This window comes from Balaenoptera physalus (genome assembly GCF_965194825.1).
Source record: "Balaenoptera physalus genome assembly, chromosome: 14".
NCBI lineage: Eukaryota > Metazoa > Chordata > Mammalia > Artiodactyla > Balaenopteridae > Balaenoptera > Balaenoptera physalus.
In genome coordinates, this window is record NC_138893.1 from 47,650,055 (window position 1) to 47,664,971 (window position 14,917).

Sequence of the window (14,917 nt, forward strand, 5' to 3'; positions counted from 1 at the left end):
AGGGTAACTAAGACCCCTCCAAGTATTGCTGTACATATTTAGCCTAGTCCACAGTAGTCCTGGAATAGAGGGTAATTTCAACTGATTATTTTGAGGAAACACAGACACACAGACACACATACACACACACACTGAGATCTCCCATAAAGGCTTTTAGCTAAAAAAAACAAACCCTCACCACTTTGTTTCCAGTTTCATACTGAGATACCACTAAAGACTCAAACTGGTTAAGGCTTGGAAAATTCACTTTAAAAAATAAATGAAAACCTGCTCAATGGGGAAACCATGCATTCTAATGGGGCAGGACACCTGAGTTTTCCTCTGAGCTTTGTTACAAGCTATGGGATCCTGGGGCAAATTGCTACATTTTTCTTTGCCTCCATTTTCTAGTCTGCAAAACAATGATCTCTTTAAGATCTTTTCTATTTCTAACATTCCATTATTTTATTCAAAACAAACTACAAAATGTAATTATGTTACCAACCCTTTCGAGTTGGGCCCCAGTAGGGGTCCTCTTCTCTGGTGTTGCCCGTGCCAATAGATTGAGACTGAGTTTGGTTCAGAAACAAAGGAAAGTTTTATTCTTTGATCAGAGAACGGAGGGGTGGGAGCTCTCGCTCTAGAGCACACGTGTTTGGGACAGGGGTGGGTGGGGATGCTCTATATGGTTCTCCTCATTGCGGGGACAGGGTGGGGGGGTTGGAGCTCTCGCGGGGCTAGTGCAGCTGTGCTGCTCTGGCTTCACATCCAAGTTCTGGGTGCAGTGTCTCTGCGCATGGCCCGCCACTGCCGCCATCTTGAATTAAGGTGTCATTGGCAGCACGTCTCCACACGGCCTCGGAGTTGAGGTGTCACTTTCCTGGTCTGAAGTGCTGGGTGCAAGACTGCTGCACACAGCACCCAATGAGCAAGTGAAACGAGATGAAGCACAGAAGAAGAGGTTAAACCTTACCACCTAGATTCCATCTTATTTTTCCCGGGAAACCCAGTGGGCTTTGTCAGTGACAACTATAGAGGAATGAATCTGATTCCTTAAGTATCATGACAAAAAATTTATTCTCTTAGACATCATCTTCTGTAAATGATTGCGACATAAGCAGGAATCTGTGATGCATTTCTTTGGTGACAGGCCACATGGTCCAGTGATATATTGGGTTGGCCAAAAAGTTCTGTAACATCTTATGGAAAAACCCAAACAAACTTTTTGGCCAACTCAATAGTTATTTTCTTAAGTCTTCCTCAGTTATGCCCCCATCTCAGGATCTACCATTATCCAGCAGATGAATGCTGATTTTTAAAAATCGCTAACATTCTATAAAGATGTCCAAAAGATGCTAGGAATATATTTTAAATTTCTTATGTTATTTTTCATTATTATCAGGTATAATCATTTCACAATCATTTAAGGATAAAAATGAAGCCATGGTTTAAAGTTCAAGCAATTTCCTTATATTTTTATCATTCTAATTTTAGGATAAAAGAGTATGATGTACAGATTGCTGTGACTTCTTATGCTATCGATTAGCTGAAGAATGTTGAGTGTATAATCTGTAATACCACACAACACTTGCCACTCTTCTTGTTCTGCAGGCTTTTCAAATAAACTGTAGAATTCTTATGTGAGGGAGAGCAGGTTTCATTTTCTGGCACAGTGAAGTTGAGCATCTGGGGGGTTATTTTATTTTATTTTATTTTATATTAAAGTGTAATTGATTTACAATACTGTGTTATTTTCAGGTGTACAGCATAGTGATTCAGTATTTTTGCAGGTTATACTCCATTATAGGTTATTACAAGATAGCAGGTATAATTCCCTGTGCTCTACAGTATACCCTTGTTGCTTATCTGTTTTATGTATAGTAGTTTGTGTCTGTTAATCCCATACCCCTAATTTGTCCCTCCCTCCTTGTCTCTTCCCTTTGGTAACCACAAGTTTGTTTTCCATATCTGTGAGTCTGTTTCTGTATGGCGTTTATTTTAAACAGGCAACAGTTCTGGCTTGCTCTCCCTCCTCCCTCTCTGCAGCCGTGGGGACCGAGGATGGCTTTGTCTACTTCCTCGACATCCAGGACGTTGAATCCCCTCACTCAGTTCATACGGCCTATCTCTCTGAATCGCCCGTGCAGCACCTCCTGTAAGTAATGCCTGCTTCTGGCAGCAACTTTGTCAGGCCTGTCTGTTGAGAATTCCAGTGAAGCCCTAATTTCTTTTAATTTTAAGTTTTACATGTGTTGTTTTGAAAATTAATATGTTGACTCGGTTCTACCTTCAAGAAGTACAGAGCAGTGTATGGTACAGTTTCCCACGCTTGTCCCTGAATACCCAGTTCTCCTCGCTGGAGGCAGCCTGTTACCAATTTCTCATGTCTTTTTTCTGGATATATTTTATTCACAAACAAGCAAAAAAGATAAGTACTTCCTTTTAATTATATGAATACATATCAAGCACTTAGAGTGTGCCAAGCACTTCTGTTGTATTAACTTCATGAGATAGATATTCTTATTGTGTCCATTTTAGAGATAAGGAAGATGATGCACAAAGAATTTAAATAATAATTAATATTACACGCATAGTAAATGGCAAATTTTAGGATTTGAACCCAGGCAATTGGGCTCCAGAGTCATTGCCTTGGCTCTTACAGGGCAGCAAACCATATACAATGTTCTGCACCTCAATTTTTTTTTTTTTTCCACTTAATGGTATGTCTTAGAGAAAGTCTTCTATCCACACATGAAGACCTTCCTCATTCTGTTTTACAGCTACATAGTATTCCATTATATGGGTATACCATAATTTTTAAAAGACAGTATACTGATGGACACTTAGTTGATTTCAAATTTTTTGAAGCAATACTTTTAAGAAGACAGCATAGAGCATTGGATTTAGATTCATGTTATTATTCTTTCTTTCGTTGTATCATAATAGTAAGTATTAATAAGAAATGACATTTATGCCCTGCTTTACAGCTTGAGGTGCTGTCACACATTGTAGATTATTGAGTGTGATATTTGCCACACATTCAGAAAAGTATTATGCTTGTTCCTATTTCACAAGTGAGATAATTTAGGTTCAGAGAGGTTAAGGGAAGCATTTGCCCAAGATTTCTCAACTAGTGCCGGGAGGAGCTGGGTTTCCACCATCTGTGTTGTTCCTACAAGCTCTGCTGCCTCTGGCTCAGTGGGGAAGGATCTGTAGTCTCCCTCCATTTCCATTCTGCTCCTCTGTACTGTATTTTTTGGTGCTCCTTTTTCAGATCTTTCTCTCTTACCCTAATTTGTATTTCCCACTTGTTCCAATTTGATGAAAGGATAGAAACATTTCACTACATTCTTCCTCTTTCTGCCAGGATGGGTACTGAGAGGCATTGGAATGTTCCACTCATCACTAATTTGACAATTGCTTATGTCCACTTGAAATATTAAGAAAGCTTTACTGTCATATTTCATTTACTTATGATGAAATAGTTACCCATTTTTAGTGAATCTTCTTGACCATGTACTTATAAGTTGCAATTGGGAAACAGTATTAGCCTAGAATGTAATGATTACGTTTATATATAATCACTTGCCTTTTATAAGGTCTGATAATATTAAAAATCACAAACCATAAGAATAACTGGTTTTGGATGTATCTCCACGCTGTCATTCAATAAATTTGTTTACCATCTTATTAGTGAAACAAGTAGAATCTGATAATCAGATTTCTTCTTTTCTAGGTATGACCAGAGAGGAATGTATCTATTAGTTGGAACATCAGAAGGACACGTCTTTGTTATCAATGCCAAACCCTCAAGCTTATTTCAGATTCTTGGATTCATAGGTACTTACATAGAATGCTTATTAACTTAAAATATTGGTCACTTTATTCCAAAGAATTTAAAGTTGTGAAAATGGGGCTATGGTGAAACAATTACTTGTAGCATGTTTTCTAAAACAGAGACATTTAAATAACTGTTCAAAGTTACTTAAGATAATTCCCACATCATATTTAGAGGTTTCAGTACATGTACTTGGTACATAGTTGATGGTAAATAAATCTTGAATCAATTAATGAATTAATGAAATGGCTAAATGTTTCTAATGTTACTACAAAGGGACGTTGGGTTGGTTTATCCCTGAAATACTTTTAAAATAACATTTGATCTCTATTTAATTAAGATATCTAAAGAAAGTTTTGTTCCATGCATCTTTAGAGTTTCCTCTTTAAACAAAATGACATCCAGCTTTTGCAGTAATGTGCATCCAAATGCCCAGGTAAACCACAGATTTGGTAGGTGAGATAGCACTTAGGTGATAAATAATAAGAACTAATACTTTTCTTTCTGGGTTTACATACCAAATATGTATGTATATTTTTAAATCTATGTATTGATTTTTAAAAATTGAGTGCCTACTAGGTGTAAGATGCTGAACCTAGGCTCTGTGGGAGCATGGAAAGGTCAAGGAGACAATTTAGTGGAAGAGGAATAGCAGAGAGCTGCATAGGCTCAGGGGAAGAAGCAATTAATTCTGCCATGTGTGAAGAAAGGAGTGGAAGTGATGGGGTGGCACAGAGGACTGGGGGAGAGTTTTCCAAAGACTTAAAGTAGTGGAGGATGGGGCTTGTTGGTATTCTAGCTTGGGACAAAAGTTTCAGCAAAGGCACTTGGAATAGTAAGAAGTCTGGTGTAACAGGTAAATAAGAGTTTACTAGATGATGATCATGGTGACAAAGTCTGAAAGGAAGTGGAGCACGCTGAACATCATTCCAAGGAGTCTGGACTTTGTTCTGTAGTTAATGACACATCATCAGATGTTTTCAAGATGGGACTGGTGTGATTTGACTTGGTTTTTAGAGGACGACTCTGGCATCACTGTGAAGGCTGGAGCAGAAAGGCAAGAGAATGGAATAAAAAAGATGAGTTAGGAAACTATAATATTATAATAACTTAGGCAAGAAATGATATTAATCATAACAATAGCCAACATTTATTGAAGGATTCCTTACCATGTGATAGACAGTATTCTAAGTACTTGGCACGTGTTCATTCATTTAATTCTTACAGACAACTTTTATGAAGTAGAGACTACTGTTATGCCCAATTTAAACATAAGACAACTGAGACACAATGAGGTTAAGTATTTGTTCAAAGCCATGAAGGTAGGTGGTGGTGGAGCCAGGACTCAGACTCAGGAAGACTGGCTTCAGGGCTTGTGCTCTTATCCACAATGCACGAGCCCATGCAGCAGTCATGGGAAGAGAAAGGAGGGGACAGCTCTGAGTGATGGAATTGGTAGGACTTGATAATCGATTATATGTGAAAGGGAGTGATCAGCAATGACTCCAAAGTTTCTAACCTGGATGGTGGAAGTTTGTGCTGTCATCAATTGAAGTAAAAACTCAGGGAAAAAGAAAATTATGGAGGTAGAGGGATAGGGTGAGCTGACAAGCTCTGTAGAGTTGAAGCCAATAAACTCTTCATTTGGGAATCTTTACCATAAATTTGGAAATGAAGATTTGTAGTTCAAAGTTTAATGATAGAAGTCTGATCTTGAAATCATGGAAGCTGATGAGATGGTTTAAGACAGAGTTGAAGCAAATCCAATTGTTTAATGAGGTCAAACAGGTAACCTAAATATGTAAATTAGATGACATGGAGTGTGGTAGGACCTATGGCTGACCTCAGAATGGGTACCAGTCCTGCCTAAATGTTACATTTTTCAACATATCTGGTCAGTCAGAATGTGGGATGGGAAAAGCTACCTACTCTGACGTTGTGGGCAGAGGAAGACAAGGCAGTGAAGAAAACTAAGGATGGGCCAGAGTAAAGAGAGAACTGGGAGTCATCCACTCGAGGAAGAGCTTGCAGAAGGAAGGCTACGTGAAGGGGTGGATTGTGGCAGAAGTGTGAGTGGGGTGAGGGCTAGGATGAGGCAGTCACTCTGTGAGCCCAGGGACAGCTACTCCTCTGGAACAGAGAGACAAAGAGGTTCAGGAGGGAGTGGAGGTCAGAAAAGGAAGTCAGTAAGTAGCAACTTCTGTTCTTAGAAGTTTGCAGTGGAGAAAAGAGAATTAGTAACTTCTAAAAGAGAATTAGAATTAGCAGGGTTGAAGGAAGGTCCTAATTTGAAGATAGGGGAGTCTTGAGGACTGAATAGGGAAAGCCGTACAAGACACAAGAAAATTAAAAGAGGTAATTGATAGCACGTGGTGTAATAGGATATTGGAGGTGTGGGCTCAAAATCACAGATGGAAAGGGTTACATTTTGTTCCTACAAAAATGTCAAGAAATGAAGCGGGAAGATGGGAACAAACAGAGAGAAAATGTGAGATTCAGGATAAGAAAGTTGAGGTCAAGTTTGTGTCAGATGTTTTCTGTCTTCCTCGTTAAGTAAGAGGAAAGGTCATCCAGTGAACACCTGAGGGGAGGGGCTGAGATGGGGCCTGAGAAAGTGGACACATGCTGAACAGTCCCTGGGGAGAGTGGCAGTAGTGAATCTGGAGAGAATCCAAAGTGGGCCCGAAGCACCTTGCAGAGGTCAGATTACCTGGGTTTCTGGAAGACAAACCTCACAAAGTCATGTGTAATCCCACCACACCCGCAAAACCTTGACTACAAATGCAAAGAACACTGATGCCTGAGTTTATTCAGTATCGGGAATGGGCAGATGGCTGGAGTGGACATTCAAGAGGCCAGAGCATGCAGGTGCTGCTGAGTGGGGTGGACATGGCAGACTCTGGAGGCCTCTCTGGCTGGAAAGAAGCTGAGTCCAACCGAGCTGGATTGAATCTGCCAACCCAGACATCTAATATGGAGAAGCCCCCATCTGTTCATCAAAAATGTTTCCATCACTTATGTTTAAAGGTCACTTAAATATCCAGTAAATAAATATGGATCTAAAGATTTAGTGAAGGCAGTTCTATAATGTGATATCTTACCTGGGAGTATAAAAGATTCTATAAACTTATCAATGATGACTTGTGGTGTTGATTTCCATTTGCTTTCAGAGGTGGGCAAAGGCATTTTACAAATATCCACAGTGTCTCCTTTGGAAACAGATGTAGTAGAAGTGATGGTGCTTTCCCCACTTCCAGAAACAGGAAGAACCAGGCTGGAAATATTTACTCTGCCTAAAATACTACCACAAGGTAAAGAAAAAAACGAGCAACAAATTCTGTCCTGTGCGGCCAGTTGAATAGCTGCTATAGCTTTCCTTCTTCTTTTTTTTTTTTTCTTTTTCTGGTGATAGCATTTTTTTCGTTTTAACATGTGAAGAGGTTAAAATGGCCACCACCTTTTCTGTGTCTTACAAAGTGAAATTGATGTGGCTGTTAAATAACATGAAATGTGGACTGTCCTCTAGGTCCTGTCATTCATATGAATCTGTCTTATTATCAGAGAAAAAACAGGATCAACTGTCACTTTTGTCAAATTGATTTGTCATTTTGTGATGTCTCTTTTTTGTAGCCTTAAACATACATAGTCAAATTCAGATAGGTTACTGTGTAGTTACTTTCACTGATAAAATTATAAAGAAAGCTTTCGGGATAAAAAGGTTTGATAAAATAGACACTTTCTTTGTTTTATCAATAGATAACAAATATATCTGGTTAGCTATTTTGCAAATATATAATTATAGAGTATAAGAGAGTCAAAAACCTCAAAGTACTTTTGTGTCTTAATTAAGACTCTCTAGACCATCATGAGTTTCTTTTAATGCTGTGTCTCTACTTAACTGATAAAATTAACCAAGGCTTTATAAAAGATATTTTACTCACTCTTAGTCATTTAATACTCAAGTATTTCTAACGGAGCCAAGTTGCTTTCCAATCATTTTTATCTCCTAATAGTTTCTACAATAATTGAGCATTTAACTTTTTTATTTTGCTTTTCATAGTTTTCATAACAATTTTTAAAAAATAAAATCAATATATGGTGCAAGTGATTTCTCTTCTTCCCCAAATCTTATAGTTTCTGCAAGCTTTGCTGATGAACGAGGGAGGCTGAGAGATGCCTTCATTCATAAGTTCGTGTATGAGATAGAGCACGCTCTGTCCTCCGCTGTCTTGAACTTTCAAAGTAACCGAATATATGGCTTCTGTAACCAAGTGCCATACATCTGCATCTATCTTCTTCCTGAAAAAGTATGTCAAAGCTTAAGCGTGCTATCATTTTTCTTAGCCGTCAAGATTGACACATCGTATCAATTAGACGTGATCCATGCTTTAACACTCTAGTCCAGTTAACAAATGTCTTTATTATAGTAACATAATTTCTTTGAATTAGATATATGTTAGCATGATTTGTTAATTCATCATAAAATACATTTGAGCAACCTCACACTTACAACATCATACTTGTCAGATAAAAGTGCAGACGACACGATACTAGTTTAGTGCCTTTCAAAACTATTTTTAAAGAATCTATCATTAGAAAATCTGTTCCACAGGTGTCAGGAGCTACAGGATTGATGATTTTCGGTGGAACTTTGTACCTGAGTCCTAAAGAAAATTGCACAAAATACCTAAACTATGTTTCTGGCATTCTTTCATCATACTCTCTTCAAACTTCTCCCATACTGTGTCATTTCCTGCTACATACACTGACCCAGATTATCTATCACCCTTCTTTTTCTAAATCCTTCAATCAAAGGGCTTCTCTCCCAGAGTAGACAATGTCAGCAAGGTCTGAGACAAAGACATTCAGAGACAGAAGAAATGGTTTATCGTAAGAAGAATTCAAGAAAAGCTTCCTGGTGGAAGTAATATTTGCACTGGAGTTTGAAGAATAGGTCAGATTTAGACATGAGAAATATTGTGTACAATCTTGGCAGGGAGGTGGGGTTCCTGATGTAGGGAGGGGGGCCAAATTGGTGGGGATGGGATGGAGACGGGCATTCCAGACAAAAGTCACAACACATGCAGAGGTTTGAAGGTGGGCATACATGAGAAACATGGGGGGAAATTGACTCATTTATTTTGACTTGAGCACAGGGGTATATGAAATGGATTAGTGAGAAAAAAAGATTGTCAGTTGTAGGCTGGGATTTTTAATAGTAGCTAACATACAAAGAAGACTTTTCTTAGTTGGCCAAAACGAACTTCTCCTTGCAATCAGAGATGGAAAATGTGGTGCAAATACAGGTGCCCACTTTATCATGTATCAGTTTATTTCCAATGACAGTGATTTTGGATTTGAATCTGACTATATATGCACAACTGCAAACCCCAAGTTACCGCTCCCCTGATCTTTTCTATAATGTGGTCATTTTCTTTGGCAGGAACATAGTGGTATTTGCATTCTTAAGTCATACCAAAAAGTACAAAGCAAACAATACGGACCTGGAATGCTCTCTCTGTCTCCACATGGATTGTGGCTCATAACAATAGCTAAATGTGGAATTCTGTGTATCCGAGATATTCATACTTTGGTAAACTCCTTTTTTTTACGGTTATGGGATGTGTGTCTTGATCTCATATAAGGAACAAAAGCTCTTACAATAGGAATTGGAACGCTTAAGTAAATTGACTCACAACTTATGTAGCCCTAATGGTGTTATTGATTCCAACACTGGGTGTATTTATGTGCTAAGGTTTGAGGCTCTAAGGGAGGAAACGCCAACAAATGGACTGAGATCTTGCAAAGAAGGAACACGGGGCTGGGATACAGTAGGTGAGCTCCAGCCCAGCTCCATCACCACTTACTGTGTGTCTTGGAAGCTCACTGAGCCTCACTGAGCTTCAGCTGCTCCTCTGCAATTTTAGGGAAGCCTTGCTTGCTCTCACCCTGTGGGATTCTGGTGAGAGCTGGTGAGAGGGTACATGCAAAACTTCTTTGGAAATAGTGAATTGCTGTGCAAACCTAGGGTTGATTACGGCAGCTCCCTGGCCTGGAGGGCCTCTAGGCTGGTTGCTGCCACCCCCCCACCTGACTCTCCATGTGATGCTAGAAGAGCATAACGGAGAAGGGCGTGGCCCTTACTGAGTCCTCCCCTATCGCTTGCAGACCTCGACATCACCAGTACCACTACTATTTCTGATTTCCATTTTTCTCAGATCTCTGAAAAAATGAAAATAGTTTCTTCTCCCAAAAAAGTGAAAGATCCTTTTCTAGGTTTTGAGACCAAGTAGTACTGGTTATCAATTTAATTTAATTCAGTCAGTTATTTTTACCCAGGGATCTACCCCACACACCTGAAGCATCACAATCACCCCGCATGACACTCTCCCATGGGGCCACAGGTAAACTGGGTCCTGGCTGTGCATATCCAGCTCTCCTTGCTCACTTGTGCAAGAAAGCATATTTGGAATACAGTTGGGCAAAAGTGATATTATTATTATATAGGAAAAATCTTAAATCCCTTAGAAATTATTTTTAGGTGAACAATGTGCAAACTCTGCTACATTGTCTCTTATTCAAGTGATTTGTAAATGTACGCTACAACTGATAGTGGCAAGACGTCAGAGTTTTTCTGGGTGATTCTATGCAAAGTACCTCATATAGGAGGTTATTCATGGCAGTACTGTTTGTAAAAGCAACCTAATGTCCATCATCAGAGGACTGGATAAATAAATAATGGTACATAAACAGTATATAAATAAAGTATGGAATATTATGCTGTAATACAGAATGAGGAAATCTTTATGAAACGATATGGAAAGAATCCCAAGATATATTGTTAAGGAGGAAAGGCAAGGTGTGTAATATACGTATTATGCTACAATTTATGTTAAAAATTGTTTGTATAAAAATTTGTTTATGTACATTAAAAAAACTCTGAAAGGATATTGAAGGTACTAATAATATTGATTGCCTTTGGGAGGTGTTGGGGAATGGGGGCAGGAAGGAGATTTCACTGCCTACTCTTCTATAGTTTTTAAATTTTGAAACATTTGAATATATTGCCTATTCAAAAAATTAAAAAATTTTTAAAGGCATCATGGTTGATAACTAGTGTGACAAAGAAATCTCAGTTTTTAGTCAAAAAGTTTAAACCATTGCACTGTGTACCAATTAGTGATTTGTTCAGGTTCTAATTAAACTGGTTTAATTGGCATCCTCTGTCATTCTTCACAGAACCCATCACCTTCTCTCATCACACTCAGCCTCTCTGCACATAAAGGGAACTTGCCTAATCCTTGAAGGCATCTGAATTTGCCCGCACTGCTTGCTCAAGGCCCCTTCTTGTAGTCTTCAGCAAGTCCATTCACTCTCTGTGTCTGATTTTCCTTTTATAAATTGATGATAATCCCTCTTCTTCCATATTACACAGAAGGGAGAACAAACCAGTACTGGTGAATGTATTTTGTACTAGGAATTTTCAGTGCTGTGTATTATTAAGAGGCTACTCCATACCAACTAAAATGCTGTTAACAAATAGAAAAAGGTTTATCCACAAGCAAGAGTGCACGTAACCCCCTTAGAAAAACCATGTGGTAGAATCACATTTGTAATTTCTGTACTTTGTTCCTAAAACTATTAAGGAAACGTTTGTTCGGTGTCGGAGTCATTCTCACCAGGGGCATGGAATTCAATCGGTGAGAATTTCAATGGATGGACAAAGCATTCTGGTGAATGGGAAGGATGACAGCACCCTTGTTAACCTGAGATGGAGGTAAGTACAGTATACAGTAAGCAACCTCACATGATACGGTGTTTTAAAATAAAGATGTTGTTATTATTTAGGTAATAGCAAGGCCAACACAACAGGAGACAACTGCCATTGAAAAGATTGTTATACTAATGATCCCAAGAGGAGGGGATATGCCATGCAATGGGGGGGGGGGCACATGGGGAAGCACCAGGGAGGGTGAGGAGGCAGAGGGAGCAGGGAAATGTGGGCAAGTGTCTTCATTATGGTTTCTATGGGAAGGATCAGGCAGGTTTAGGATTGACTAGTTTGGATAATTTCAGTGGGTTCAGGGCCATAGAGGCTGCTGCTAGTTTTCTGGCACTTGACCCAGGGATGATTAGGATAGAAATAGTGGCACCAAGTATGAAAGCCCAATAGAGGACTTGGTTGGGGATGTGGGCTCTGAGTTAGTGGGTTTGCATTTAAAAGGTGAGCTCCAGATTAGTTGTTTACCATCTCTATGAATTGCTGATCCTGGGAGGGGCATTTCCTCCAAGGTTATTAGCAAGACCCCAGATGTCAAAGCATCTAAATACAAAAAATAAGAAGACCCAGTTAAGACCTATGAAGTGACCAGTCCTCCCTTTCATAACATCTGTTGGAGGAGCGCAAGGAATGAGGACAATTCTGAACAGTAGATCATTTTTAAAACTCCTATTTATCCCTAAAAAACCTGACATAGGTATGTATGTATCTGTAAACACATACACGTTTACTTTCCTAATTAGACTTTGCCTAGACAATATTAAATTATTTAGACTTTGCTTAGACTAAAATTAAAATCCTAAATAAACAAATATTAGCCAAGCATACAGATAATGGCCAGGGCATAGAGAACATGAAGGTGACACCCTGGACTTGAAATGTTACCTTGTTTGATCTGCCGATGCACGTCACTAGTCAATGTGCAATTCATTTCCACAAAAATACTATTTCACGGTGCCTCCTGTGAGCAAAACAATAATAAAACATGGCGTATCTCAGTGACACTGTGAAATGTTACATATTATGGAGATTCTATATCATAGCAATTTTGGTCGCCACTTACTTCAAAGACCCATTTGACGACTGACTGTATCATCATGCCCATTTTATACGTGGAATCCTGAATAAAACACTAACCTGTATCTCACTATATAAATCCTAATGCATTCTTTGTAGTAAGGGATCACATAGCATCTCAGGCAACAGCAAACATGTGCTGGAGCCCTATTCACGGCAGTGAGGTCATTTCCATCCATTGGCAGTTAATCTCATGGACCTCTGACTCAAAAAAAGTTGAGTTTGAAAACTTGGTCCAGCACTTATGACCTTAGGCACCTGACAACCCCTCTAAATCATCTGTAACCATGTTATTCAAGGTGGGATCTGCAGCACCTGTGAGCTTGTTAGAAATGCATATTCTTGGGCCTCATCCAGACTTTTCGAATCAGAATCTCTATGGGTGGGGCCCAGGAATCTGTTTTAACAAACCCTCCAGGCCATGCTGATATGCCTGAAGTTTGAAATGCCCTGGTGTATTGAGTGGAAGTAATAATACTTTCCTGAGTGTGGGGTGGGGGCTATGAGGACTGAATGTGGTAATGTGATTATATATGTGAAGCAGCACAGCACCTACTATCTCTGAGGGTTCAACCAGAGCAGTGGCTCTTCTGTGCAATGACCGGGGCAGATGGGTACAGCGGGCATGTAGGGTAAGGGTATGGGGACAGTGTGAAGAGAGATGACCCCAGGGAGGTCAAGAAGTTTGTCATGTCCTGGAGCCCATGAAAGTACTGTCCTCTAAGAAGCAGAGTCCTAATAACTACAGGGCACTGCGGAGAACTATCCACATATTTCTTTGCGTAGAAATGGTTAGGTATCTGGAAATAACACTGCTAAATGTGTCTTTTTCAAATTGTGATTTTGTAGCCTATGTGTTTTCTTTTTTATTAATATAGGCAGTTTGGAGGAAACTTAGCCAATGAAATTCTTGAATATAGCCAGCAACTTTCAACTTACCTGAAGAACACCATGGATGAGGAGAATGATTATTTAAGTCTAGCAAAAAAAGATTCCTTGGATTTGGGATCAGAACCTGAACATGCAGTTGAGTTTCACTGTAGTTTTCTTTCTCCTTCCTTCCTCCCTCCCTCCTTTCTTTCCTTCTTTTTTTTTTTTTATTTTATTTATTTATTTTGGCCACATTTGGTCTTCATTGCTGCATGCGGACGGACTTTCTCTAGTTGTGGCTAGCGGGGGCTACTATTCCTTGTGGTGCATGGGCTTCTCATTGCGGTGGCTTCTCTTGTTGCAGAGCATGGGCTGTAGGTGTGCAGGCTTCAGGAGTTGTGGCATGCGGGCTCAGTAGTTGTGGCTCGCGGGCTCTAGAACACAGGCTCAATACTTGTGGCGCAGGGGCTTAGTTGCTCCGCGGCATGTGGGATCTTCCCAGACCAGAGCTCGAACCCCTGCCTCCTGCATTGGCAGGCGGATTCTTAACACTGCACCACCAGGGAAGTCCCTCTTTCCTTCTTTTTTTCCTTCCTTCCTTCCTTCCTTCCTTCCTAAATCAGATATCAGTTTTCAGTTTGTGGTTTTCTTTTAGCAGATATTTTAGTAATATTCCTCTTTATCCAGGTATCTCATTATTTTCAAAAAGAGCATGCACTACATTTAAGAGAAAATATTCAGCCTTTCTCAAAACAATCACAAATATCACATTTCAGATCTCATTTAAACCATAGTACAAGATCTGTCTGTGCTTGCTTGAAAAAAAAAATCTACTACAATTCTGGCGCTTGTTCAAACTAGTCTCTCTATACTTTTACATCACATACATTATTTAGGATGTGTCTAGCCAGAGAACATTTATTCACTCAATCATTTAACAAATATTTATCGAGTGCCTACAAAGTGCTGGACTCAGGGGGATATAGGCATGAAAAGATAGGAAAAGTTTCTGCTTTCATGGAGCTTACATGCTAATTGGGGGTTGGGTGTGAGCAGAGAGAGATAGATAAATAATCAAATAAATAAGAAAACATTAGGTAGTAACAAGATCTATTTACCAAATAAAAATGGTTTGGTGTGGTAGTGTTTGGCTGGAATAGCCCCTCCACGGAGAAAGGCTGTGATCTGACTTATGAGAAATGTGCCAATATGTGGGCAAGCACTCAGGGTAGAGGGAGAAAGAGCTTGGCATGTTTGAAGACCTAAAAAAGGCCTGTGCAGTTGAAGTGAGCAAGGGACAGAGTGGTAGGGGATAAGGTCCTGGAGGTGGGAAAGAACCAGGTAAAGAAGGGCTTTGTAAAACAGGTAGCATT

The 14,917-nt window shown here is 39.5% G+C and overlaps 1 protein-coding gene across 11 annotated transcripts in view; it reads left to right on the forward strand.

The window, feature by feature from the left end:
* The window catches only part of CFAP43 (cilia and flagella associated protein 43), a 123,493-nt gene that overhangs the window by 59,245 nt on the left and 49,331 nt on the right, over positions 1-14,917 (forward strand). For 10 of the 11 annotated variants that reach the window (XR_014253453.1, XM_082425056.1, XM_082425058.1 and 7 more), the window contains 7 exons: positions 1,986-2,134; positions 3,716-3,819; positions 6,988-7,128; positions 7,952-8,124; positions 9,261-9,410; positions 11,464-11,594; positions 13,553-13,700. Coding sequence is in view for 10 of the 11 variants with exons in the window: in XM_082425056.1 (XP_082281182.1) it covers positions 1,986-2,134; positions 3,716-3,819; positions 6,988-7,128; positions 7,952-8,124; positions 9,261-9,410; positions 11,464-11,594; positions 13,553-13,700 (996 nt within the window). In the remaining variant the exon portion in view is untranslated. The remainder of the gene's footprint in view (positions 1-1,985; positions 2,135-3,715; positions 3,820-6,987; positions 7,129-7,951; positions 8,125-9,260; positions 9,411-11,463; positions 11,595-13,552; positions 13,701-14,917) is intronic. The other variant, XM_082425062.1, reaches the window with a different exon arrangement.